This window comes from Aythya ferina (assembly GCF_964211825.1).
Source record: "Aythya ferina genome assembly, chromosome: 4".
NCBI classification, from domain to species: domain Eukaryota; kingdom Metazoa; phylum Chordata; class Aves; order Anseriformes; family Anatidae; genus Aythya; species Aythya ferina.
The window spans coordinates 728,416-754,358 of NC_140300.1; the positions used below are offsets into that span (position 1 = coordinate 728,416).

The 25,943-nt window shown below is 68.2% G+C and overlaps 2 protein-coding genes across 8 annotated transcripts; one reads left to right on the forward strand and one right to left on the reverse strand.

Moving 5' to 3' along the window:
• The first annotated feature begins 1,107 nt into the window (after positions 1–1,107).
• ADISSP (adipose secreted signaling protein) lies at positions 1,108–12,061 on the forward strand. Of its 7 annotated transcripts, XM_084516395.1 has the most exons (9): positions 1,108–1,257; positions 2,033–2,144; positions 2,300–2,456; positions 3,035–3,083; positions 3,550–3,610; positions 3,838–3,937; positions 5,782–5,883; positions 7,475–7,617; positions 9,207–9,345. In XM_084516395.1, the coding sequence occupies exons 1-8, from the start codon at positions 1,125–1,127 to the stop codon at positions 7,577–7,579; spliced, it is 819 nt and encodes a 272-aa protein (XP_084372521.1). In that variant the 5' UTR covers positions 1,108–1,124; the 3' UTR covers positions 7,580–7,617; positions 9,207–9,345. The 7 variants fall into 7 exon arrangements, with proteins under 7 accessions (XP_084372521.1, XP_084372522.1, XP_084372523.1 ...); XM_084516396.1 differs by lacking the exons at positions 5,782–5,883; positions 7,475–7,617; positions 9,207–9,345 and adding an exon at positions 4,265–4,479; XM_084516397.1 differs by lacking the exons at positions 5,782–5,883; positions 7,475–7,617; positions 9,207–9,345 and adding an exon at positions 4,265–4,479 and having other exon boundaries at positions 3,890–3,937.
• Positions 12,019–25,807, reverse strand: HSPA12B (heat shock protein family A (Hsp70) member 12B). Its single transcript, XM_084516364.1, has 13 exons — positions 25,625–25,807; positions 23,664–23,725; positions 21,293–21,393; positions 20,044–20,168; positions 19,127–19,313; positions 18,587–18,691; positions 18,300–18,416; positions 16,922–17,093; positions 15,493–15,579; positions 15,105–15,209; positions 13,841–14,099; positions 13,529–13,632; positions 12,019–13,291 (listed from the first exon to the last, which is right to left on the reverse strand). The coding sequence occupies exons 2-13, from the start codon at positions 23,704–23,706 to the stop codon at positions 12,636–12,638; spliced, it is 2,061 nt and encodes a 686-aa protein (XP_084372490.1). The 5' UTR covers positions 23,707–23,725; positions 25,625–25,807; the 3' UTR covers positions 12,019–12,635.
• Positions 25,808–25,943: the final 136 nt, after the last annotated feature.

Sequence of the window (25,943 nt, forward strand, 5' to 3'; positions counted from 1 at the left end):
CCCCGCTGGCTGCACTGTGGGGGCCCTGGAGGGGCTGGGGGGGGGTGTGTGTGTGGGGGTCCTGTGTCCCCCCCCTGCAGTTTGTGGCATTGTGGGGGGGGTTATGGGGGGGGGCAAACAGGGGCAGGGGGCTCGCTTTAATGGCTGCCGTAATTAATGATCACCCTAATTAACGAGGCCGGGGGGGGGGGGGGGGCTGCCCCCTGCCCTGGGGGGTCCCCTCTGTGCTGGGCCCCCCCGCCATGGGGTCAGGGCCCCCCCCCGCCCCTGGTCCTGCACCCCCAGCTCCCCCCATTGCTCAGAGCCCCCCCCCATCTCTCAGGACCCCCAGCTGCCCCCCCATCCCTCAGGCCCCTCCCAGAAGCCCCCAGCCCCCCCCCAAGAACCCCCCATCTCTCTGTGCCCCCCCCAGAACCCCCCAGTCCCCCCATTTCTCTGCCCCCCCCTCAGAAGCCCCCAGCCCCCTCAGCCCCCCCCCATCCCTCAGACCCCCCCCCCAGAAGCTCCCAAGCCCCCCCCAAGCCCCCCCATTTCTCTGCCCCCCCCCAGGCCCCCCCCATCTCTCAGGGCCCCCCCAGAAGCCCCCAGCCCCCCTATTTCTCTGCCCCCCCCCTCAGAACCCCCCAGCCCCCCCCTCAGGTCCCCCCCATCTCTGTGCCCCCCCCCCAGAAGCCCCCAGTCCCCCCTCAGGCCCCCCCATCCCTCAGACCCCCCCCCCAGAAGCCCCTAGCCCCCCCAAGCCCCCCCATTTCTATGCCCCCCCCCAGAACCTCCAGCCCCCTCCTCAGGCCCCCCCCCATCCCTGAGACCCCCCCCCAGCCCCCCCATCTCTGTGCCCCCCCCAGAACCCCCCAGCCCCCCCCAAGCCCCCCCATTTCTCTGCCCCCCCCCAGGCCCCCCCCAGCCCCCTCAGGCCCCCCCCCATCCCTCAGACCCCCCCCCAGAAGCCCCCAGCCCCCCCAATCCCCCCCCACCCTCCCCATTTCTCTGCCTCCCCCCCCCAGAACCCCCCAGCCCCCCCCAGCCCCCCCATCTCCCTGCCCCCCCCCGTTGCCAGGCAACCCCTCGGCGCGCTCCCAGCAGGCCCCGCGCGGCCCCGTTGCCATGGCGACGCGGCGGGCGCCATGGCGGGCCTGGGCCTGGGCCTAGGCCCGGGAGCAGCGGGCGATGGCGGCCTGCGGGCTCTGTACGGCTGGCTGGACGCCCTGCCGCTCTCCCGGCCCCGCAGGAACGTCGCCCGCGACTTCAGCGACGGCGGTGCGAGCGGCTCCGGGCCTCCGGGGAGCCGGGAGGGGGCTTTAGGGAGGCCAAACCGTGGCTGTGGGGCCAGGCCCGGGCCTGCTGTGGGGCCAGACTGTGGTTGTAGGGCCAGGCTGTGGTTGTAGGGCCAGGCCTGGGCCTGCTGTGGGGCCAGGCTGTGGTTGTAGGGCCAGGCCCGGGCCTGCTGTGGGGTCAGGCTGTGGTTGTAGGGCCAGGCCCGGGCCTGCTATAGGGTCAGGCTGTGGCTGTGGGGCCAGGCTGTGGTTGTAGGGCCAGGCCCGGGCCTGCTGTGGGGTCAGGCTGTGGTTGTAGGGCCAGGCCCAGGCCTGCTGTAGGGCCAGGCTGTGGTTGTAGGGCCAGGCCTGGGCCTGTTATAGGGCCAGGCCGTGGTTGTAGGGCCAGGCCGTGGTTGTAGGGCCAGGCTGTGGTTGTAGGGCCAGGCTGTGGTTGTAGGGCCAGGCCGTGGTTTTAGGGCCAGACTGTGGTTGTGGGGTCAGGCCCAGGCCTGCTGTAGGGCCAGGCTGCGGTTGTGGGGCCAGGCCCAGGCCTGCTGTAGGGCCAGGCTGCGGTTGTGGGGCCAGGCCTGGGCCTGTTATAGGGCCAGGCTGTGGTTGTAGGGCCAGGCCCGGGCCTGTTGTAGGGCCAGGCCGTGGTTGTAGGGCCAGGCCGTGGTTGTAGGGCCAGGCCCAGGCCTGCTGTGGGGCCAGGCTGTGGTTGTGGGGCCAGGCCCCGCGTCCCACCACCTCTCCTCCTCCTCTTCCTCCCCCCGCAGTGCTGGCAGCCGAGGTGGTGAAGTTTTTCTTCCCCGCCATGGTGCAGCTGCACAGCTACGTGCCCGCCAGCTCCACGCCGCAGAAGCTGGCCAACTGGGGACACCTCAACAGGTAGCGGGGTGGCGGCGCCCCGCTCCCCGCCGGGCTGGGGGGGGGGGGGCGCTGCCCCTCGGAGCGGGGTGGGGGGCACTCGGTGCCCTGCCTTCCAACCTGCTGGTTTGCCTCCTGGTTTTTTTTTTTTTTTTATTATTATTTGTCTGTTTTAGGAAGGTTTTGAGTAAGCTGAACTTCTCCCTCCCGGACGAGGTGATCCGTCAGGTGGCGCAGTGCCGGCCGGGCGCGGTGGAGCGGGTGCTGCTCCTGCTGCGGCAGAAGATCGAGGAGAAGCAGAAGCAGAGCAAGGCGCTGCCTGGCCCGCACCAGGTCAGAGCACGAGGCAGGCGGCAGGGCCGGCCCCTCCCGGCCCCCCCCCGGGGAGCACCACGGCCCTGCTGTGGCTCTCTTGAGCAGCCCGGAGGAGCCGCTGTGAGCCGGGGGGGTTTGGGGACGTTTCCTCTGCCATCCTCTTTTGTCGCTGCTTGTCACCTCGCTGTGACAGCCCTGGCAGGCGTGCTGGGGGCTGGCAGCAGCTCCCGGCCGCCTCCTCTCCTGCCTCAGCCCACGAGGGTCCCAATCCGGGCATTGAGAGGAGGACAACGAGCCTGGGGGGGCTCGGGGCTGGCTGGGCTGAGTCCGCCAGCTCAGATTCGGCTGCGGGAGGGGCTGTGGCTGCGCAGGAATTCGGGCAAATTGATCCCAGCCCTGCCTTCGGGCGGTAGCTCCAGCACCACGCTGCCGGGAACTCCCTGCTCTGAGCCGACCTCTGCCACGGGGGCAGCCGGATGGGTTGGGGTGCTCCGTGTCCCCCTTTTCCTGACAGGGGGGTGGGCCAGGACCTCCCCCCTAGCAGGGGGGGGCTGCTTGCAGGCTCGCCCCCATGGTGACGGGGGTTTTCCGTGCAGGAGCTGGGCGTGAGGACGGCGCAGGAGGAGATCGGCTACCTGGAGACGGGTAGGGCCCCCCTATACCTCGGGGCCCCCCCCTCCTAACCCAAACTCTGCCTTCTGGTCCCTGCCTCTCCTGCTTTGGGGAGGGGGGGGGCGTTCAGGGCTCAGAGCTGTTTGGGCAGGGCACGTGCTGATGGAGGGAGGTGCTCCGTGTGCTAATTGACCCTAATTGCGCTCACGGACCCAGGTAGCTGATGACAGGAGCCGTGCAAAGGGCACGGGGCTGCGCAGGGGGAGGGCCAGGCAGCGCAGCAGGAAAAAATTCCTTACAGTGAGGGTGGCCAAGAGCTGGCAGGGGTTTCCGAGCGGGGTGCCCGGCGCCTGTCAGCACCCAGGACACATTTGGGACATGCCCTGGGTGCCGTGCTGCAGCTTCTGGTAGCCTTGGGGTGGGCGGGCGGCCTCGATGGGCTTTGTAGGTTCCTTGGACCCGACCTCTTTGCTCTGTTTTATTGTGTCCCTCTTGACAGGGTGTCCCAAGGTGAAGAGCACGGGACGGGGCTGTGCCCAGGAGCCCCCCGGGGCTGTGGGGTAAGGCTTAGTGCTCTGTGGGGGCTCTGTGGGTTCTCTGTGGGGGCTCTGTGGGTGCTGTGCCCCTCCTGGGGGCTCCCTGCGGGCTGTGCTCCGCAGGTCCCCGTGGGGCGCAGGCTTCTGGACCCCAAAAGGTGCTGGGCACAGCCGGTGGGCTCAGCCCTACAGGCTGTGGGTGCTGCCGGGGGGCTCAGTCGCTGTCCTGGGTGCTCCCCTCCCTGTCCCAGGGGGAGCAGGAGCCCGGATCCCATGGGTGACGCCGCTGCCGTCCGCCTGCAGCTGGCAGAGAAGGAGCAGGCGCTGCTCCTGGCCCAGGAAACCGTGCAGGTGAGCGGCACCGGGACCGGGCCGGGCTCCCCGTGCCCTCCCGAGCCTGTCCTGCAGCGGCCCCGTGCTCCAGGGCCCTTTTTTTTTTTTTTGGGGGGGGGGCACCGCTGGGTGTGGGGACAGGAATGGGGCCCGGATCCCCCTCAGGTGCTGCCCTGCCTCAGTTTCCCCACGCCTGCAGCTCTCTGGGGCTGCTCGGTGCTTCCTGCCCCTCTCACGGCCGCACCACCCGCCCCGTGGTGCCCCCCCCCATCCCGATTTCCCCCCCTCCCGGGGCTAACCGAGCCCGGTGGGGGGGGAACCGAGCTGAGGGCAGGTCCCGCTCAGCTCCTGCAGCTGAAGGTGCGGCGCCTGGAGCAGCTGCTGCGCCTCAAGGACACGCGGATCGACGACCTCAGCCGGCGCCTGCAGCGGGAGCAGCGCTGAGCACAGCCCCCCCGGTGCCTCCCGGTGCCCCCCCGGTGCCCTCCCGGTGCCTCCCGGTGCCCTCCCGGTGCTCGGGGGGGGGCCGGAGCAGAATTACAGCCCCGTTCCCACCCTGACCGTGCCTCCCCGTCCGTGCCTCGGCGATGCCAACCCGTGCTGTGCTCCATCCTTCCCTCCGGGGCGGCGGGGGGCTCCCGGTTAATCCCTGGGGGGCTCCCGGTTAATCCCCGGGGGGGTCCCGGTTAATCCCGGGGGGGTCCCTGTTAATCCCTGTTGGGGTTTGATGCCTAATCCCAGGGGTGCTGCCCGTTAATCCCTTCACGGAGCCGTTTCCGTGCCCCCCCCACCCCCCCGTCCCTGCCCCCGGTGCCCCCCGAGCCCCCCCCGCCCGTCCCGGTGCGGGGCTCGGGGAGGGGAGGGGGCACCGGGGGGAGGCGTCCCCATGGCAACCGCGTCGCGCGGGGCGGGGCCACCCCCGCCAAAGCCCCGCCCACCCTCTCCTCATTGGCTGCCCTCTCCCCTCGCCACGCCCCCCTTCCCAGCGGCGGCCCCGCCCCTTAGCGAGAACCCTGCCGGCGGGCCGCGTAGGAACCGGAGCCAATGGGAGTGGCGGGGGAGGGGGCGTGACCGCGGAGCGGGCGGGCCAATGGGAGCGGCGGGGGGGTGTGTCCGAGGCGCGGGGTGACCAATAGGAGGGCGGGGGGCGTGTCCCGGTAGTGGGAAGCGGGCAGCGGGCAGCGCCCGGGACGCGGCGGTGAGCGGGGACGGCACCGGCGGCGGGGGGGGGGGGCTCGGGGGTGCATTGGGGTCCCCGGGGGTCCCCACCGGCCCCCCGCCAGCCCCCTAAAAGCGCGTGGGTTTTGATTTTTTTAAAATTTTTCAATTTTTATTAATTTTTGTATTTTTTTTTTTTTTACGTTTTACCGTTTTCCGTTTTTAACGTTTCCGCCTGGTTTCCGCGCTCCGTTCCGGCGCCCTCCCCTCCAGCGCCCCGTGCTCGGTGCCAGCCCCGGCCCCCGCCCCGGGGCTGTGCCCGCTACCCCCTCCCCCACCTCCCCCCCTCCCCCTTTTCATCCCGGGGCCGGTACCGGGATCAGTGCCGGGGTCACGGCCCGGTCACGACCCCGCCGCTCCCCCCCCCCCCGGGCCCCGTTTCCCCTCCGCAGGGGCCGCTCCTGGCCCCGTCCCAGCCGCGGTGACCCCGGGGCCGTGGGATCTGCGTGGCCCTGGGGAGCTCCGCTGCACCGGGGGCGGCTCCTCGAGCACCGGGGGGGCAGCACCGGGGTCCACCACCTCCCCCCCGGTCCAGCTTTCACACCGGCAGAGCCCCGGTGCCGGTGCCCAGGCTCCCCCCTGGCCCTTCCCGGTGCTCCCCAGCCCTTCCCGGTGCTCACCGACCCCTTTCCCCCCCCCCCCAGCTCCGGCGGCGCCCCTCAGAGCATGGCCTGGCTCCACCGCCTCTGAAGCTCGGCACAAGGACACCGGACGGCGGCGGGGACCCATGGCTGCGGCCAGCAAGGGTGAGTCCCGTTACCCCCCCCCGGTGCCCCCCAGCCTCCCGGGGTGCTCCCGGTGCCGCTGCCTGCTCGGTGCATGGAGGTGACACGGAAAAGCCGCGGCGCTCCCGGCCCTGCAGCACCCAGACACAGCCCCGGGAGCTCTTTGTGCTCTCCTCTCCTCCTGGCCACCTCTCCGTGCCCCCCAGGCTGCTGGCACAGCCCACCCGGGGGCACGGTGCCAGTGTCCCTGCGCCGCGTGCTGTCATCACCTGAGGCTCTCCTGGCAGCGCTGCCGGTCCCGTGGCCGCGGTGCCAAGGGCAGGCTGCCCGTCGCCTCCTTGCCCTCGCTGCTGGGGCAGCCCCGGTGCTCCCAGTGCTGCCTACTGGGGCACAACGGGGACCCTGTGTCAAAAATTGGTGCTTACAGCCTGGGGAGCCCAGTGCCGGGGCTGGCTGCTGGCACCAGGACCCTCCTGCCGCTGCGGGGGGGCTCGGTGCAGCCCCCAACCCATGGAGATAAAGCAGAACGGCCCCGGGGGGGGGTCAGCCCCTGCCCGAGGCTGACTCACGGAGCTGTCGGCGTGGCTGCCTGGGTGTGTGCAGGATGCACGACTGGATTGCACCCCTAATTTCAGTGCTGGGGCTGCCAGCAGGAATCTGGGCTCTGCGTGGTGCCAGCACTCGGGGTGGGGGCCCCGTCCCCGTGGGCAGGGCGCCCCCACAGAGGTGCCCGGGGGCTGCTGCTCGGGCTCTGGGTCCAGCAGCAGGCTGGGATCTGAGCCAGGGCTCCCCACGATGATCCTACGGGGCCGTGCCGGGTCCCCCCCAAACCGTGCGTCCCCCGGGGGGGTGGGGGGGGAGTCTGTGAGTTCAGGTGGGGACACCCCCGTCCCACGGCCCCGCACCCGAGGAGCCGTTCCTCGCCAAGCTGTTCCTGCCCAACAATGCCGAGTTATTAAATCTCCTGCCTGTCAGTAAATCGGGCACAAAGAGCCTTTTCTTCAAGGAGGCAGCAATCTGCTCCCTGCCTGCTGCCAGATGGGCGGCTCTGGGGAGGGGGCTTCGCCCCTGCTGGGTGCAGCACGACGTAGGGGCAGCGCTGCCGCAGCTCCCGGCTTTTTTTTGGGGGGTTCTGCCCCCCCCTCCCACACGCCCCAGCAGTCCCCACACGTCCTCCTGCCCCACATCTCTGCTGAAGTCACCGGGACCCTGCTGTGTGCCCGGCCCCGCTCCCAGCTCGGTGCCTGGCCGCGGAGCCCGTGCTGTGAGTGCCCCCCCCCAGCCCCTGCAGCAGGATTTCCCCCCCCACACATCTCATTGCTGGGGGCTGTGCCTCACCCCATGCGGGCAGCCTGGCCAGGACATTTCCAGGGTCACTGCTGCAGGAGGAGGAGGAGGAGGAGGAGGAAGAGGAGGAAGAGTTATCTCCCCCTGGCACCCCGCAGACCCCATCCTGCAGAGGCACAAAGCCCCAGGGCGCACAGCACCGCTCCTGGTGGGCGTCTGGGGGTCTCAGGAGCTGGAGAGGGGCACGGAGCCCACCCTGCCCCGTGGCTCCGGGTCCCTGGGGGCAGCGGGTGAGGCGTGGGCTCTGTTTTCTCACCCCCTGCAGGCGGCAAGGCCAAGGCGGGCGGCGTGCGCTTCGCCCCCAGCCAGCCCGCGGAGGGGGCCCCCGGCCACGTCCACTTCCAGGAGCAGCTGCGGGACTCGGCGGTGATGGTGACGCAGGAGAAGGACGGGCACTTCCTCGTCAAGGTGGGATTTTGGGGGGGGGGGGGGCACACCTGCTTTTTGGGGGGCTGCTGCATGTAAACACGTGCCCGGGGAGCCCGCGGGTGCCCTGGGGATCCCTCTGCACGGGTGGCTGTGAGGCTCCTCGGGGGATGGCTGTGAATGGGGATGTTTTGGTGTGGGTTTGTGGGGATAACCCCTGATTTCCACCCCGTTGCTGCTGCCCGGGCCAGGCTGCGTTTGCCTGAAACCCTTGGGATGGATCCGACCCCTCAGAGGGGGGCTCCTTTCCACGAGGAATAAAACCAGCGAAGGGCTCTGCGGGTACACCCCGGCGCTGCGTGAGGCAAGAGCGATTTAAAATTCCCTTTTGAGCTCTGAGTCAGTTATTTGATGGGTTATTGCCCTAAAAATTGCTGCGGGTTGCTGAGCGATCGCCGCCCCGGGGGTGGCTGCTGGCGTTGCGCTGCCGGCACCGCACGTGCCCTGCAGGTGAGTCCCCGAGGCAGCTGCTGCTCCTCACGGGGGGGGTTTTGGGGTGGTTTTGGGGCTCTCCCAGCCCCGAGGAGCTGCGGTGCTTCCCGTGCAGCCCACCCCGTGCACGTTGGAGGTGGAGGAGAGCTTTGTCCCCGTGCCGGGGGTGCCATGGGCTCGCTGGGGCTGCTCACCCCGTGTCCCTGTCCTGAAAGCCCCCGGAACATTTGGTTGTGGTGTCACAGCGATGTCTCCGAGCTGCTCACGGGCAGGAGGGCTGCTGTGCGAGGCACGGGGCTTGCACTTTGTGTATTTCTGGGGGTGTGTGTGTGTTAGATCACGTAAAAAAGGGTCTGTTTACATGGAGGGTGGCAGCTGAGGCTCTGGCACCGTGGTGGGGTGGCACACAGCTGCCTGTCCCGGCTGGATGTGCCCGCAGCGGGGGTCACACATCCCCCATACCCTGATATTGGGGGGTTTTTGGGGCCAGAGGGTGATATCTGCCCAGAGGAGCTCCCCCCACACCCCCCCCCAGCAGCAATCAGCTCCTCGCCTCCCCCTGCCCGCATGGCTGCAGCAGTTGGGGCGCTCGGAGGGTGGCGTCCCCCTTTTCGGGGGGCTCTGGGGTGCTGGGGGCCGTGGGGGGGGCCCTTCCCAAAACACATATTGCTGAGCGTGATGGAAACCAGCGTGGGGGCTGGGAGAGGGCTCTGGTTTTTGTCAGAGTGGATAAATGCTGGAGGCATCCTGGCTCCTGCTGCAGGTCCCCGAGCGCTGCTCAGCTTCCATGGGGGGGGGGAAAATCGGTTCTGCTGCCCCCCAAGAAGTCCCCGGGGTCCTTCTCAGCAGCGCCGTTCCCAGCAGCGGTTATTTCTGCCGTTCTCCTTGTGCAGCTTAAAATAAACGTGTTTATTCCATTTTCCTGAGTGTTTGGGAAAACGCCCCCCCCCCCCCTCCCCGGCCCCCTCCAACTCCCCGTGGCTGCTGCCACCTCCGTGGCGCCCGGGGGCGAGCGCCGGGTGCTGGTGGGTCCCTGCCCCACAGGAGGGGGGTGTGGGGTGGGTGGGGGGGGTTTGTGAGCCCCTCGCCCTGCCTTCATCCCACCCGGCGTGACCCCTGCGCCCCTCTCCCCCCCCCAGGTGGGCTTCCTGAAGATCCTGCACAAGTACGAGATCGCCTTCCTCCTGCCCCCCTCGCAGCGGCTGGGGAAGGACGTCTGCGCCCTGCCCCTCCCCAACCCCAACCTCAGGGTCCTCAGCGTCACCTCGGGGCCTGAAGGTAAGGGTCCCGTGTCCTCTGCCTCCCCTCGGGGTCCTGGGGGTGGCTTCTGTCCCCCGGGGGGGCACCGTCCCAGGATCCAGAAGTGATTTAACGAGGGCTTAACGGGGATATGTGATGGAGAGCGGCTCCTGCTGCTGTCCCCACGTCCCCAGCACGCTGTGTGCCCGTGTGGGTGGCACCAGCTCGTCACCCCTGCTGCTTGGGGACGTCCCCAATGCCACCCCAATCCCAGTGGAGCAACGTGCGGCAGGGGATGGGGAGTTTGGGGCAGGAGCAGCCAGGGCGCAGGGTGCCAAGCGCTGGGTTTGAGACCCCAGCTTCACCCGGGCACCACAGCGCAGGGCTGGGAACCCCTGGGGGGGCTCCTGGGTGGGGGCAGCCCCCCCTGCAAGGAGCTGGGGGGCCGTGTCCCAGCTCCTGCCCCTCGCCGTGACAGCATGGGGAAGGAATCCGTGTTCCCACGCGCCTCCCGGGAGGCGTCCGCCCCTGACCCCGCTTCGGGAGCACCTTTTTTGTGGGATTTCAACCCAGGAACCTGCTGAACGCAGCCCAGGCACGCTCGGATTTTTCGCCCTTGCTCTCTCTGCCCCTTCCCCGGTACCGAGGGTCCTCGGGGGGGGCTCCCTCAGCCCTGCCTCTCAGCCCAGCTCCGTGCTCGGGGCCAATTCCCGTGCCGGGGAGGGAAGGGGAGCAAGGTCCTGGCCACAAGCACCACGGCGTGGTTCTGCTGCCTGGGATTTGTTTTACTGCAGCAGCTCAGCCTCCTCCCAGCCCTTCCGGAGCTGGGCACGTGGCAGCCCCCACCCCTGGTGCTCAGCACCTTTTTATTCCCCCCCCCAGCACCATTTTTGGGGGCCCCCCAGAGCCACTGCCCCCGCGCTGTGCCGTGTGCCTGGGCAGGCTCGTGGCCCCGGGGCTGCTCTGACGCCTTTCTTCTGCTGAGCTGCCGCAGGTGTTTATTTTTCTGCCTACTCCCTGCTTTTATTGAGAGCTTTTTTCCCTCTGGATGGAAAGCAGCCGCCTCCTCCGGCTCTGACAGCTGTGCCTGCGCTCCGGGGGGGGGACACAGGGCTGTGGGGCCAGCCTTCACCCTTCTCCTGGCTGCCTTTGGGGCCGTTTCCTTGTCCCCCTGCCCTGCATGGGGACATTTGCAGTATTTTGGCACGGGTTCTCATATCAGGAAGGGTTTGTGGTGGCCTGGGGCACGGCACGGGGAGGGCGCAGGGCAGGGTGCAGGGCAGGGCACTTCCTTTGGGTGCTTTTGGGGTTGTTTGCACATTGTGCTGCTGGATTTGGGGCCGGGTGCTTTGGTGCCGCTGAGCCGGGCACCACAAACACCAGCTCCGTGCTCCTGCCCCGGGTGATGCCAGCAGCAGCTCGGGGCTGGAGGCTCCCAGATCAGGACCCCCGGGACATCAGCAGCTCCTGCCTGTCCCCCAAAATCCTGCCCCCCCCCCGTCCCCAGGCTACAGCATCAAGTGCGAGTACACGGCGCACAAGGAGGGAGTCCTGAAGGAGGAGATGCTCCTCGCCAGCGAGACCGGGGACGGCGCCTGCCTCAAGGTGGTGGTGCAGGCCCGAGTGATGGGTAAGGGCTGCCGTGGGGCTGGGGGCGTCTGGTTGGGTCCAGGATGTCTGTCCTGCCCCCCCCCCGGGGGTTCACAGCCTTGGGGGGGGACACGTGCAGCTCCCGTGGGCCTCACGCTTCAAAACCTTCCTCCCAGCACTGAGCTGGCTGCAGCCCCTGCTTCTGGGGGTCCCTGTGCCCCCCATTCCTCCCGGTTCCACCCACTGCTCCCCCCCCCGGTGGAGGTTTCTGAGCCACGGTCCTAAAGCAGCACACTTTTCACCCCAAAATCCCCTGGGCTAGGGGACAGCGCAGGGGGAGGCCCCCCCAGCTCCCTGGGTGATGGCGTTCCCTGGGGGGGGGGACACACACGAGGCCCTGCGAGCCTGATCACACCCCAAAAAGGCTCCAAAAAGGCAGTGCTGGTGTCACAGAAGGTTCCAGGCCGGTGCCCGTGCCCCCATTTCCCAATTTTTCCCCCCCCCTCGTCCCGCAGACCGGCACCACGGCACGCCCATGCTCCTGGAGGGGGTGCGCTGCGTGGGAGCGGAGCTGGAGTACGACTCGGAGCAGAGCGACTGGCACGGCTTCGACTAGCCCCCGGGGTGGGGGCGTCCCCCCAAAACCCCCCCCAAATCCCCCCAAAACCCCCCGAGGCTCCTGAAGTGCTCCAGCAGCTCCTGCCTTGGATGGGGCTGTGCTGGGGAAAGGCCCCCCCCGTGCTGCCCCCCTGCTGCTGCTGCTTCCCCCTCGCTTCTCTCCCACCCCGTCCTCCCCAGGAGGGGGCATTTGGGGGCGTGTGGGGGTGGCAGACCCCAAGCTGGGCCCCCCCGGGTTAAATTTTACCTCCTGGGGCTGGCTCCCCTTGCCTGTCCATGTCCATATCGAGCACCGCCTTGCTCCCCACCTCGTGTTTTCCCCCCCCATTTTGCTTTTTTCCCCGTCCCCCCCCCCGGCCGCGGCGCGAGGGCTGGGAGCAGCGGCTCGGTCCCGGGAGCAGCAGGAGGCTCGGCGTGCCTATACAGATATAAATATATAGATATATATATACATGGCCGTGTGCGGGCGGGTTTTTAAGTACAAAAAAAAAAGGAAAAAAAAAATAATATCTATAGAGGTAACTAATAAATGTCAGCTCAAACCGTGCCAGAGCTCAGCCTGTCTGCGGCCCCCCCCCCGCGCTCCTTCCCTCCGCTGCACCCTCAAGGGCAATTTTCTCTCCTAAATGCGATTAAAACCCACGGAGGGGGGGCTCCCCCTGCCTTTCCCTGCAGCTCTCAGACTCCCGGGGGGGTGGGGATGTGTTTGTTGGTGTGTGGGCAGCCAGGGGATTTGGGGGGGGGGGGGGGGCGATGCATTTCCAGGCAGCCCCGGGCTGGGTGCGGGGCTCCTTCCCGCACGCTCTGCGTCCCCGGGGCTCAGCGTGGCACCCGCAGCGACGAGCAGTAAAAAAAATCAGAAATTTGGGGTTTGGGAAGCACGATGCAGGCTCCAGCAGCGTGGGGGGGGCAGCCCCAGACCCCTCCCTGGGTGCTGGGGGCAGTGGCCGTGCCAGGGCTGGCTTGATGCCTTCTGAATTCAGCCCTTTTTTTGGGGAGCGATTCTCAGCGTCGGGGCGCCCTGCGGGGTGGCGGCGGCCTCGTGGCACGGCGAAGGGGGCGAGCGCTCGGCTCCCGGCACCCCAGGGTGTGCCCCCCCCCTGCCAGCCCCGCTGGGCCCATCAGTTGGAGAGGAAATCGATGGTGGCCCGCACCGTCTTGGAGGTGCTCATGTCCACGGCCGTCACCTTGATCTCCGTGTCCCCAAACTGCATGGCGGCGCGGATCTCGCGGCGGGCGCGCGGCGAGCCGGCGGCGCCGGCGTCATCGTCACCCAACTGGGGCAGCTCCAGGCTGACGGTGCCACACTTGCGCACGCCGGGGTCGGTGATGTAGACCACGTCGTCCGCGGCGCTGCAGTAGATGTTGATGATGGTTTTGCGCTGGCCGGGGCGGGCCGGGCAGTAGCTGCGCTGCACCACCTCCCCCAGCGCCACCGACTGATCGACGGAGACGAATTTCTCGAAGATGTCGGTGCACCAGTTCTTGCCTTCCTTCACCAGCAGCTTCTCCCGCGGGTGCTTGCCCTCCACGAACTTGTTGAGCACCCCCACGCCGTAGGTGAGGGGGGAGCGCCGCACGCGGACGATGGTGGGGTCGAGGCCGAAGAGCACGGCGCCCTTGAGGATGGTGAGCCCCACGTCCTGGGGGATGATGACGCGGCACGCGGCGCCGAAGGCCGCCTGCACGGCGTGCTGCAGCATGGGCGACTCGGCGAAGCCGCCCACCAGGAACAGGAATTTGATGCCTTGCACCTCGGGCTTCTTCAGGAGGGCGTCTGGGGGGGGGCAGAGAGGGGATTTGGGGCTTGGCAAGGGACGAGGGAGCCCCCCCCCGGTGCCGGTGAGTTGGGGAGAAGGGTTGGGGCCGGGCAGCGCTCGGTGCCGAGGGAGCCACCAAGGGGCTGCCCGTCTCTGGGGGGTGCTGGGGGCTGTGTGTGGGTGCTGCAGGTGCTCTGTATGGTGCCGGGGGGGGCAGGGAGCACCCCCCCACCCCGTCGCAGACCATCACTCACCGATGTGGTTGATGATCTGGGTGATGGTGGGCTGGAAGAGCTCGCTCATGGCCTCCGGGGACATGCGCAGCATCCCCTGGGACGACCACTTGACGAAATTCACGCTGGGGAGGGAGGAGAGGAGGGGGGCGCGTGGGGCTGACCCTCACCAAAAGCTCCCCCCCCAGCCCCCCAAACCTCCCCCCAACCCCCTCCAGGGCAGCGTTGTGCTCCCCCTCAGCCCCTCCACGTCTCCACGGGGACCCTCCAGGGCCGTGTGGTGCCATGGGGCTGGGGGTGCCCGTGTGCCCCCCACCCTCTCCGGGTTCTCACTTGCTCTTCTTGAGCGCCGTCTCCACGTTCTGGCCCCGGTGCTTGCGGTAGAAGTCGATGAAGGAGAAGGGCAGGGAGACGTTGAGGGGGCTGGCGCGGGACGGGGCCGCCGCTCGCTTGCGGGCCTCGAAGGCGATGGTGAGGTCCACCCAGGCGGCCGGGCGCTTGGCCTTGAAGGTGGCGATGAAATCGTCCCCGAAGATGTGGCACAGCAGCCGCTCGAAGGCCAGGTCCACCCCCACGGCGCCGTACGGACCCCCTGTGTATGGGGGGGGGGGGCTGTGGGTCAGGCAGAGACCCCGGCCCCATGGCATGGGGGGAGCAGCGGGGTGGGGGGATGCAGGAGGGAGCCTCCTGTCTGGGGGTGAGCTGGGGGTATGGGGGGGTCCTGCAGGGGCAGGGGACATGGGATGTTGTCCCCCCCAGCGGGGAGTGGGGTGACGTGTCACCCCGTGTCACCCCCTGTCACCCCGTGTCACCCCATGTCACCCCGTGCCACCCATCACTCCATGTCACCCCATCCCACCCCGTAGCACCCCTGTGTCACCCCATGTCACCCCATGTCACCCTGTGCCACCCCATCTCCCCATGTCTCCCCGTGTCACCCCATGTCACCCCCATGTCACCCTGTAGCACCCCCATGTCACCCCATACCAACCCGTGTCACCCCTGTGTCACCCTGTGCCACCCCATGTCACCCCATCCTACCCCTGTGTCACCCCATGTCACCCCCCTGTCACCCCATCCCACCCCCTGTCACCCCGTCAGTGCTGGGGGGGCTGCAAGGCACATCCGGGGGGGGGGGGCACCACTGCGGGGGGAGGGGGCGGGTGGGCTCATCCCCAAACCCAAACCTTAGCCTCATCTTCTGCCCCGTCCCCCCCCAACCCACTGCGCCCCCCCCGTCCCCCTCCCCCCCCCTGCAGCCCCCAGCCACCCCCCCCTCCCCGTGCCCCCCCCCCCGGTGCCGTCCCCGCTCCCCGCTGCCACCAGGGGGCGCCGCAGGACAGAGCCCGGCCACGGGGGGGGGGCACGGGGGGGGGGGGCACCCCCGGACCCCACCGCCCCCAACCCCCCCCCAGACCCCCCCCGATCCCCAAAACCCCCCCCAGAGCCCCTCCAATCCCTAAACCCCCCCCCAGAACCCCCCCAATCCCTAAACCCCCCCCAACCCCACCAGTCCCCAACACCCCCCATCCCCACGGTGCCCCCCCCAAGCCCCCCAAAACCCTTTTCCCGTGGGGGGGGGGGGTCTGCACCCCACCCGAGGCTTTGTAGAGCTCCTTTAGGGTCCCCTGCGGCTTCTCGATCTGGTGCACGGTCAGGTCCACGGTGCCACCGCCGCAGTCCGCCACGATGTACCGGTCACCTGGGGGGGGGGGGGACACAGGATTAAGGGGGGGGGCCACAATGCAGCCACGGGCAGCTCGAACCCCGATTTGTGTTGTTTTTGCCTTTTTTTTAATTTTTTTTTGTATTTTTTTTTCCCCCAGCTGGACAAGGTTTTGGGGCCCCCATGGGGAAGGGCGCAGGCGTGGCGGCGTTTGGCTGGAGCGAGGAACCCCCAAAAACCCCAATTTAGGTTGAGGACCCCCCCCCCCCTTTTTGTCCCCCCCCCCACCCCCACCCCACCCCGCCGCCCCCTCTCCTACCCGCCTGCATCTCTGCCCACAGCTCCCCGACGCCTGACTCCACCAGGAAGGTTCGGCTGTGCCGCGACCGCCGCAGCTGCTCGCGGGCTGTGGGGGCAACGGGGGGCGGTGTGAGGCTGGGGGGGCGCGCAGGGACCCCCACGGCACCCCACGGGACCCCCACTGCATCCCACAGATCCCCACTGCATCCCACGGGACCCCCAGTTCACCCCACGGGACCCCCGCAGCACACCAAGGGACCCCCAAGGGAGCCCCGCAGCACCCCACGGGACCCCCAGAGCACCCCCACAAGACCCCCAGTGCATCCCAAGGGACCCCACAGCACCCCATGGACCCCCGCAGCACACCAAGGGACCCCCTCAGGACCCCAAGGGACCCCCACAACACCCCACAGGACCTCTGTAGCACCCCATGGACCCCCTCAGCACCCCACTGGACCCCCACAGCACCCTATGGACCCCCACAGGACCCCACAGGACCTCTGCAGCACCCCTTGGGACCCCCACAGCACCCCATGGCACCCCCACAGCACCCCATGGACCCCCACAGCACCCCATGGCACCCCTGCAGCACCCCAAGGGACCCCTGCAGCACCCCACAGGACCCCCTCAGCACCCCATGGGACCCCCAGAGCACCCCACAGGACCCCCGCAGCATCTTACAGGACCCCTGCAGCAGCCCACGGGACCCCATAGCACCCAACAGGACCCCCACAGCACCCCATGGACCCCCTGCAGCACCCCACAGGACCCCCTGCAGTACCCCATGGGACCCCAGAGCACCCCAGAGCACCCCACAGGACTCCCACAACACCCCATGGGACCCCCGCAGCACCCCACAGGACCCCCTCAGGACCCCAAAGGACCCCACAGCACCCCACGGGACCCCCACAACACCCCATGGGACCCCCACTGCACCCCACTGCACCCCACAGGACCCCTGCAGCACCCCTTGGGACCCCACAGCACCCCAAGGGACCCTCACAGCACCCCATGGACCCCCTCAGCACCCCACAGGACCCCACTTCACCCCATGGGACCCCCGTGTCTCCGTGGTGCCCCCCCTTTGGCTCTCCCCCACCGGCACAGCGTGTCCCATCCGGGTGGGGTTTCCTCTGCCCTGTCCCCTCCCGGGGCCATCAGGGCAGCCAGGAAGGGCAGGGGCTGTTTTTTTTTGGGGGGGGGGGTGCGGCTGCCCCGGCCTCAGTTTCCCCCATCCCCATACGGCACAGCGGGATGGGGGGGCCCCGATCCCCGTCCTCGGGGCAGCACCAGGACCCTGCTGGCTTTATGGGTGGGGGGCTCCTCCCAACAACACCCACCCTTGGACGGGGCAGGGGGGCCTTGGGTAAGCTGGGGGTCCCCGGACAGGGCTGTCCCCAAACAGGGGGGCATTTGGGGAACACCCCCCGGGCCCCCCCCCCGCTCACCCTGCCTGAAGCTGGAGTCGATGTCGCGGTGGGGGCCCAGCCCGTTGTGGGGGGCCCCGCAGCTCAGCTCCACCAGCTGGTGCAGCCGCAGCTTCCTGCAGTAGATGGAGGCAGCCTCGGGCTCCAGCGCGATCAGCAGCTGCTCCGGGGTCTCCGGGGACACCAGCCCGGCCTGCGAGGGGGGGACGGGGTGTCACGACAGGGACGGGGTATCGCGATAGGGATGGGGTATCGCGATAGGGACAGGGTATTGCAACAGGGACAGGGTATCACGACAGGGACAGGGTATTGCAACAGGGACAGGGTATCGTGGTAGGAACAGGGTATCGTGACAGGGACAGGGTATTGTGATAGGGACAGGGTATCGCAATAGGGACAGGGTATCACGACAGGGACAGGGTATCGCAACAGGGACAGGGTATCGCAACAGGGACAGGGCATCATGACAGGGACAGGGTATCACGATAGGGACAGGGTATTGTGATAGGGACAGGGTATCGCAACAGGGACAGGGTATTGTGATAGGGACAGGGTATCGTGACAGGGACAGGGTATCATGATAGGGACAGGGTATTGCAACAGGGACAGGGTATCGCAATAGGGACAGGGTATCACGACAGGGACAGGGTATCGCAACAGGGACAGGGCATCATGACAGGGACAGGGTATTGTGATAGGGATAGGGTATCACGACAGGGACAGGGTATCATGATGGGGACAGGGTATTGTGATAGGGACAAGGTATCACAATAGGGACAGGGTATTGCGATGAGGACAGGGTATCATGATAGGGACAGGGCATCATGACAGGGACAGGGTATCATGACAGGGACAGGGCATCGTGACAGGGACAGGGCATCGTGACAGGGACAAGGTATAATGACAGGGACAAGGTATTGTGATGGGGACAGGGTATCACGATAGGGACAGGGCATCATGTCAGGGACAGGGCATCATGACAGGGACAGGGTATCATGATAGGGACAGGGTATTGCAACAGGAACAGGGCATCGTGACAGGGACAGGGTATTGTGATGGGGACAGGGTATCGCAATAGGGACAGGGTGTCATGACAGGGACAGGGAATCACGACAGGGACAGGGTATCATGATAGGGACAGGGTATCACAATAGGGACAGGCTATCGTGACGGGGACAGGGTATCGCGACAGGCCGAGGCTCCCCGTGGTGCTGCACAGGGAGGTTCCCCATGCCCTCCTCGTGCCACGCTCCCCATCACACCAAGGCGGCTGCAGGAGGGGGCTGAGGCTTGGCCCCTCGGCTCCCCCTCCCCGACCCCATCCCCACAGCGACCCCTCCTCACCCAGGGGGGGCCGCTCCCCCCCCGGCCCCCCCCCCCCCCCAGCTGCCCCCCTCGCCTTGTAGGCAGCCTCCCGCATGAACTGCTTGGCCGGCTGCTTCCAGATGGCCGGCACGGTGATCACCCAGCGGATGGCATCCCGCTCCGGCAGCGCCGGGCACTGCTCCTTCAGCTCCTGCCGGGCGAGAAGCAGCCGCTGCCACCCCAATTTCCACCCCGGGGCGGTGGGCCAGGGGCCAGAAGCCGCAGGAGGAGGGGGCCAGCACCGTGTCCGGGCAGGGGGCGCGCAGCCACGGCCCCTGGTGCTGCTGCAAGGGGGGCGCAGGAGCCCCGTGGGTGCCCTACCTGCAGGGCGTGCTGCTTGAAGAAGCGGAGCGCGTGGGCGAACACCTCCAGGGCTGGCATTTTCTTCCCATTCACAGCTTCCAGCTCGGTTTTCATGGTGAGGTCCTGGCCGGGGAGAGCAGCGCACGGCCGATGGGACGCGGCTGGCAGCAGGGGCACGGAGCAGGGACACGGCCAGCCCCACGGGCAGCACGGCCACGGCCGTTCCCAGCCTCGGGGTCCCCGTGGTGGGCACAGGAGCAGGGCCGGGGGCACCCAGCTGCCTGCCTGCCCCCGGGTTATCAGCACGGCTGCGGTTTGCGCCCACAGCACCGCGCTGCAGCCGCACGTGCCCGCTCCAAAGCAGCTCAGATGGGGGAATGAAAAATCCCCCCCCAAAATGGGCCATGTGGCAAAGCGTAAAACGCATGACAAGCGAGCAGGGCGCTGGGCGCACTCTGTGGATGCTGACACTCAGAGGTTTGTTTTGCACCCCCCCAAATTTCTGCTCCCACCCCCCAGAGCCCCTCTCTTTGCAGGAGCACAGGGGCGCAGCCTTACGCTGGTGCTGTGGATTTTCATCTTAAACTTCTCAAAGTAGAGCCAGTCGCGGGCCTCCTCGGGGTCCAGGTCGTGGTAGTAGTCCCTGGCGGTGTAGCCGAAGCTGTGGAAGCTGCCCTCCGGCGTCAGCAGCAGGCTGGTGGGGGTCTTCTGGTTGGCCACCCCCGGGTCCCCTCCTTCCCATTTCCTGCACACAGCGGCCGGTGGTGCTGAGCCCCTGAGGGGCAGGCAGTGCGGCACGGCACGGCACGGCACGGCACGGCACGGCACGGCATGGCGCAGCACCCCATGGCACACCACAGCCCTCCCCAAAGCACGCAGGAACCTTAAAGCCCCCCAGGACCCCCACACCGGTGAGCTGGGGGATGTGCTGGGCTGCTCCTTGCTGCCAAGCCCCCTGGCATGGTGAGGAACCGGCCAGGAGGCACGGGGCAGGGAGAGCCACAGCTGCACGCGGGCAGCTGGGGAGGGGGGACAGAGCCCACCAAGCCCCCGTGGCCACCAGCCCTGCCCGAGGAGAGTGTGGCTGCATGGCCATAACCCCGGCCCCTTTGGTTTGTTTTTGTGGGTTCAAATGCCCCGCAGAGGGACAAGGAAAGGGCAAAGTCACCGGGAAGGCTCTTGGTGTGTGCTCACACCCACATGGAGACTGCTTTGCTCCCCGTGCACGGCCCCTGCAGTGCTCCTCTGGCGCCCACACAGGTAATTAGGACGGAGCACCAATTAAATGGTGCTCACCCAGTCCTCCCAGTCAGTGCAGGGCCCCTCAACTGGAGCGCTTCCACCCCGTGCGCCCAGGCACCCCCACCACCGGTGGTCGTCCCCCCCTCATCTCCCCGAGCTGGCTCCCGGCTGCTTTTGGCCAGAAGCCCTGGGTGGGCGGCAGGAGCAGCGCGGGGGCCTCAGCTGCGCGTTACCTCATCATGTGGATGGCCTCGGGGTCGCTGCAGAAGCTGAAGGCGTAGCCGCTGGACGTGGTGCCGAAGTCGATGGCCACCACGACGGCGAAGGAGGGGCTCTGCAGGGCGCGCGCCTCGCTCCTCTGCAACACAAGGAGGAGGTTAGGGAGGGGGCACGGCTCGCACAGGGTGGGCATGAAGCAGTGCTAGCTGCTTTGGGAAAAGGGATAAAGCCACCCGAAGGGGTTAATTTTTCCTGTTTTGGAAAAAAATCGCTGCTGTCCCCGCAGTGATTTCTCTGAGCCTGACCCCACGCCGGGGCAGGGACGCGGTGACGCCGTGGTTTCCTCTGCAATGATGCTCTGCGGTTCTACAGCACGGGGCAATTTCTACTCTTGCACAGCTCCAAAAACAAAAAGAAAAGAGGCTGCCTGCGTGCTCGGCCTCGTGGTGCCTCACTGCAGCGGTTTCCAAAGACAACCTCTATGGGAAGTGGCCAGAAACCAGCTGGAGGGAGATGCGCCCACAGCCCACGCAGGCTGCCCGGGGGTCTCCACTCTTCCCCGTGTGGAGCTGCTGTTAGGGGAGCCTGCTACCTTCAAACCCTGCAACTTTTAACTCTGCTTCACCAAAATCCTCCCTGCTTAAGAGACGGGGGACGTCCAGGTGCCCAGGAGGGGGTGTCCCCACCCGCCTGTGCACCAGGAGGCGCAGAGCCCCGCGCAGCACCGCCCGCGCCTTCGCGGGGCAGAGGCAGGCAGCTAAAAGCCCTCATTAAGATTTTAATGCGTTCAGATCTGATAAATGCAGACATCAGCGAGCCTCAGAAAACACGCTCCTGATAGCACGGGTGATGTAGTTGTCTCAGAAATGTGCACGGCCTGGTGACTGCAGGGACAGCAAGCCCCAGGGAGGGACCCGCTCCGGCACGCGCCTTCGTCTGTCCTCGCAGCCCCCGGGATATTCCGACAGGAGCAAGCAGAAAAAAAGCGAGTGGAACTAGCGGGAGAAAAGCTTTGGGAAGAGTTGCACTTTGCTGGTATTTCCTCCACCCCCCTTGCTGCTGAGCCATGCCCTTACGCTACCCACGGGCACTGGCACGGATGGGAAAACTGCGGGTGCTGCAAATCCCCTGGCACGGGCACGGGTTTGGGCACCAGCCAGTAGGGAGGGGCAGGGTGCCCGGGCGGGCTGGGAGGACAGCGGGGGGCGAGCACCGATGGGCAGGGAGCCACGTGGGGACAAGGGGACCCCGAGGTTGCCTTACCGGGGACTGGGAGGGCGTCAGTGGGGCGATGCTGCAGCTGTCGTGGTGCGTCCCCGGGGAGCCGGGGGGGGACGGCGTGGGGCACTGCTCCCCGTCAGCACCTGGGGACACAGCGGGGTGAGCCTGGCACGGGGACGAGCCCTGTCCCCTCCCCATGTGCTGGTTTGGGTACGGGGTTGTCACGGGTCACAGCTCGTGCAGGGATGGGGACGTGGTCGGAGGAGAGCCCCAGGACCGAGGCGTCCCCTTCTTGGGGCACGGGGAGGGGCAGCTCTTGCTCAGCACAGAGATTTGGGACAGCCTGATTTGGGTCAGTGGGGGACCCAGCTCGCTGGTGGGGCAGGCTTTGGGGGTGAGGCGAGGGCTGAATCCCTTCCCCATCACCCGAGGGGAACTGGCACACGGGGGAGGATTCGTTTCACCCTAAAAGCGGTGTCGGAAGCTCTCCGGGTGACCCTGCAAGCCCAGCTCCTGCCCCCGGGCTGTGCAGGTGGAGCCCCTTCCCTTTGGGATGGGCGAGGTGTGGGGCGAGCCCTGCCTCTGTGGGGAACTGGGACGCTCCCCAGTGGGAACTGGGACGGTGAGAGAGAGGGGGGGGGTCTCTGAGCAGGGAAGGAGCAGCCGGATCCCATTCCTGCAAGCTGACGGCAGAAGCGCGAGGCCTCACGCAACGTGACGTCTTTGCAGCCGTAAAGGGATGCGCTGGGATCTCCAGGCTCCGCTATTTTTGAGTCGAGGCGGCCGTGGACGTGTGACGAACACATGTTAATTCGGCGTGGCAACATTGGCAACATCTGCCTGGGACGGCTGCAAACAGCCCCGGGGGCTGCGCCGTGCCGGGGGGCGAGCAGCCGCAGCGCTGGTGCCCCCCGCTCGGTGCTGCCGGCCACCCCGGTGCCTCCTCCCGTGGCTGCCACTGGCCACATCCAGCATCAAATCGAGGTCCTGAGCTCGTCCCCGAGGTGCCCGGCTCAGTTTTGGTGCCCCAGCCCTGGGGGGATCCCGACCCCAGCCCCTCACCGCCAGCCCCGGGATGGGGTCAGCGCCGGAGCCGTGCCTCGTGCCCGGGGCCGCCTGCTGGCTGCGCTCCCCCCCCGGCACATGGCTCCAATTAGCAGAGGGGCTGATTAATTAATCACCCGCCTGCGAGTGCACGAACCGAGGGGTGGACAGGCTCCAGCTGCGGGCCCGGGGGGGCTCCATGGGGCTGCGCTGGGGACAGGGGCTGGGGATGGGCGCGGGACCCCCTGCGGGTGGTTGGAGAGCGGCACAGGGCGAGGAACGGGGGGGCTGCCAGGCATGGGGGTGGTGGGACGGGGTCGGGGTCAGGGCAGGGCTGATGCCCGACGTCTGCTCCCTGCGGGGGGATGCCCACACTTGGCTGCGCTCGCTGAGACCACCCGAGCTGCCATAAATGCCCCAGGGGGGTTGCGGGGGTGTCCCCCCCGCCAGGGGTACCCGGCACGGATGCCCAAATATCTGAGTCCAGGTGAACCCCCCCGTGCTCCCAGTGACACCAGTGACACCCCAGGGGCAGCTCCCTAAATCCAGCTTGGGAGCCCCACGGCCTGCAGCGGGGGGGTCCTCTGCGACCCTAAAACCGGGGCTGGGCTTGGTGGTGGGCACCCCAACGCCAGCAGTGGGGGTCCCGGCCGTTCCCCACTGCTTTGCCTCCCGGGCTGGCCAGGAGCCGAGCACCACGCACGGCTCACCGGGGCTCAGCACCGTGCGTGCCGCTGCCAGAGGCCGGATTTTGCTTTGGGCCCCCCCAGGAGCTGACAGGAGGGGGGTCCAGGGGGGGGCTTGGCTGCTCCCCGGCACGCCACGGCCTCGTCCTTCACGCCTGTTCCATAAGTGCCTTTCCCTGTATCCGTGTCTGCGGCATGAATATTTGATCCCTGACAAAAAGGAAAGTCCCCGGGGATGGGACGGCGGGGCTGTGTGGGGGGGGAGGCAGCACAGCCTCTGTTTTTTTTTGGGAGGGGGGCGCAGCGCGGTGCCCCAAAGGGTGACAGGGAGCGGAGCGGGTGTGGGGCTGGGCGGGTGGGGGGACACAGGGGGACACGGGGTGGTGTGTGGGGCGTGGGGGGGCCGCAGGACATGCACGGGGGGGGGATTTGTGGAGGGGGGGGCCCGTGCGGTGCCGCTGCTGGGGCCGCTGCTGGCGCGGCGTCAGGTTTCGCGGCAGCAGCTGGTTCTGGTTATGGGGCGCGGGGGAGCGCGGCTCATTAGGGGCGCAGGGGGGGGGGGTTCCGCGGCGTCAGCAGCCCGGGGGGTGGCGTTGGGGACAGCGGCTGCCCTGTGTGTGTGTGTAGGGGGGGGTGGGGGGAGCAGACGGACCCCCCCCAGCCGCCCTCCCCGCGGCACTTACCCACGCGCAGGCTGCGCACGCCGGGCTCCAGCAGCGTCGCCATCGCGGCCTCGCCTTCCCGGCTGCAGAGGGGGAGAGCGGGCGGTGGGCGAGTGCCCTGTAGCCCCCCGCACACTCCGGGCCACCCACAGGGTCCCCTGGGGTCACCGGGGAAGCCCAGGCTTGACCCCACTCAATGACCCTGTGGGGACAGGGCTGAAGTGCCCCTGCGCCCTCCGGGACCCCACAGGAGCAGGGACCGTGGTGGGGAGCCCGAGGTCTGTTGGACACCGGTGGTGACGGGGGGGTGGCACTGGCTGTGGCCCATGGTGTCCCTGCCTGTCCTGGGGGGCAGATCCAGCAGGGACCCTCTCCAAAACCCCTCTCCCCTGGCTGAGGAAGGGGCTCCTGGCGCCCTGCTGGCTGTGAGAGCATCGCGCCACCCCCGAGGTGCCGTGCCCCCACCAGTGGTTTCCATCCCGCAAAGCCCCCCGGGCTCCCAACGGGGCTGAGCAAGGCGGGGAGGGGGCTTTGCTGCCAGCCAAACCCACCCACGCTCTGCCACCCAGGCACAGTCCCGAAAAAAGGCCTCGAGCTAGGAAAGAAAGGCAGGTGGCGAGGTGCTGGGAGCGCCTTGCACCGCTGCACCCCCGGCATCACCTCCCCAAATCCCGTTTTTTTGGGGCGCCTCTGCCCCGTGCTCAGCTCGCTGCAGCTCTGCCCAGGGCTCGTCTCCAGCCACGGTGACTTTGCCCTGCAGGTCGGGCTCTCCTCGTGCTCCTCCAGCTCCAGGCAGCCCCGATGGGCAGCCCCAAAACCCCAGCGCCCACCGATGGGGCCGTGCGGGGGCAGCCTCCGTGCCCCAGCCCCCTCTGTGTCCCCACGTCCTGCCTGGGAGATCCCAAAGAGGCCGCACGCCTCCAGCGGGTGCTCAGAGCCCTCTGCCCGAGCAGGAGGCAGAAGTCAGGCCCCGGGTTCTTGTGCCTCAGAGCTTTCGTGTCCTTGCCCCTGGTGGCCGTGGGACGCTCTCGGTCACTCAGGAGCCACAGCAGAGCTCCAGGCTGCGGGTGCCTGGTGTCCACCCAGTTTGTCCCCAAGCTGCCAAGCCCCTGCCCTGCCTGTCCCCGTGCAGCACCGGACACTTGTCCCCTGCACCATCCGGGCGCTGGCACAGCTTCGGGGTGCACCACGAGCCTCACCAGACCCCGCAGCCCCTGCTGGGGAGGGTGCCAGCGGCTCCCAGCGATGGCTCGCGGCAAATTGTGCAGCAGCAGCAGTTCCGAGGGCTCTGCCGCTTCCTCTTCTGCGGGGGCTCGGGGAAATGGGGAAAGGAAACGAGGCCGGGAGGGCGCGGGCAGGCTGGGCACCGCGGGGTGCCGGTGTGGGCGCACGGCACGGGGACACCGGCACCGCCGGGTGTGGGTCCTCCACGGCTCCACCTGCACGAGCCCGGGGGTCTCAGGGCAGCCGTGAGGCTGTAGGGGTGCAGTGACCCCAGAGATGGGGCTGCTGGGCTTGGGGAGCCCCCAAATCCTCTGGGCGGAGAGGATCCTGCCCGCTGCCATCGCTTGGCCACCACCGGGTGCCCCCAGCGTGGTGGGCCCCGTGCCACTCGCGGCCTCCTGCTGGCACTGCAAGGTGCTGGGATGTCACCGAGTTGTCCCCACGGGTCGTGGTGGTGTCCCCACAGGACGGGGTGTGGGGTGGGACAGGGCCTGTGGAGGCTCAGGGGGGTCCAAACAGCCCCCCCCACTCCCTGCCCGCAGCTCAGGGCTGGGGACAGGACCCAGCCCAGCCCAGTCCTCCCCAGTTCCGCGGCACTCGCTCACCAAATCCCCAAACTGGGGGGACACCTCCGACGTCCCGGCTGCGACACCTTCCCCACGGCCCCTTCCCCAGCGCCGTGTCCCCCCTGGCCCCAAATTTTGTGCGGTGCCGATCTGCGCTCCCCAGGTCCCACCACGAACCCCGCAGGCGCTCACCTCTGCGGCGGGGGCAGCGGGGACACCCCAGGGCCGGCCACCTCCTTCTCTCTCCAGCTGCTCCCACGGCTCCTGCCGGTGCCCTCGGTGCCGCCGGTGCCCTCGGTGGTGCCGTCGGTGCCCTCCTGCCCCCTCGCTCTGGCGATGCCCGGTGATTCCAGCCCCCCGCCTGCCCGTGCCCGGCTCCGCCGCCCTGCTCCTGGCTCTGGCTTCCCGAGGCGCCTTCCTCCGCTCCCCTCTCCCTCCCGGCCCAGCCCCGGCAGCGGTTCAAATTGCAATTCCAGCTGCAGATGTGGGAGCGGGGAGGAGGAGGCAGGGC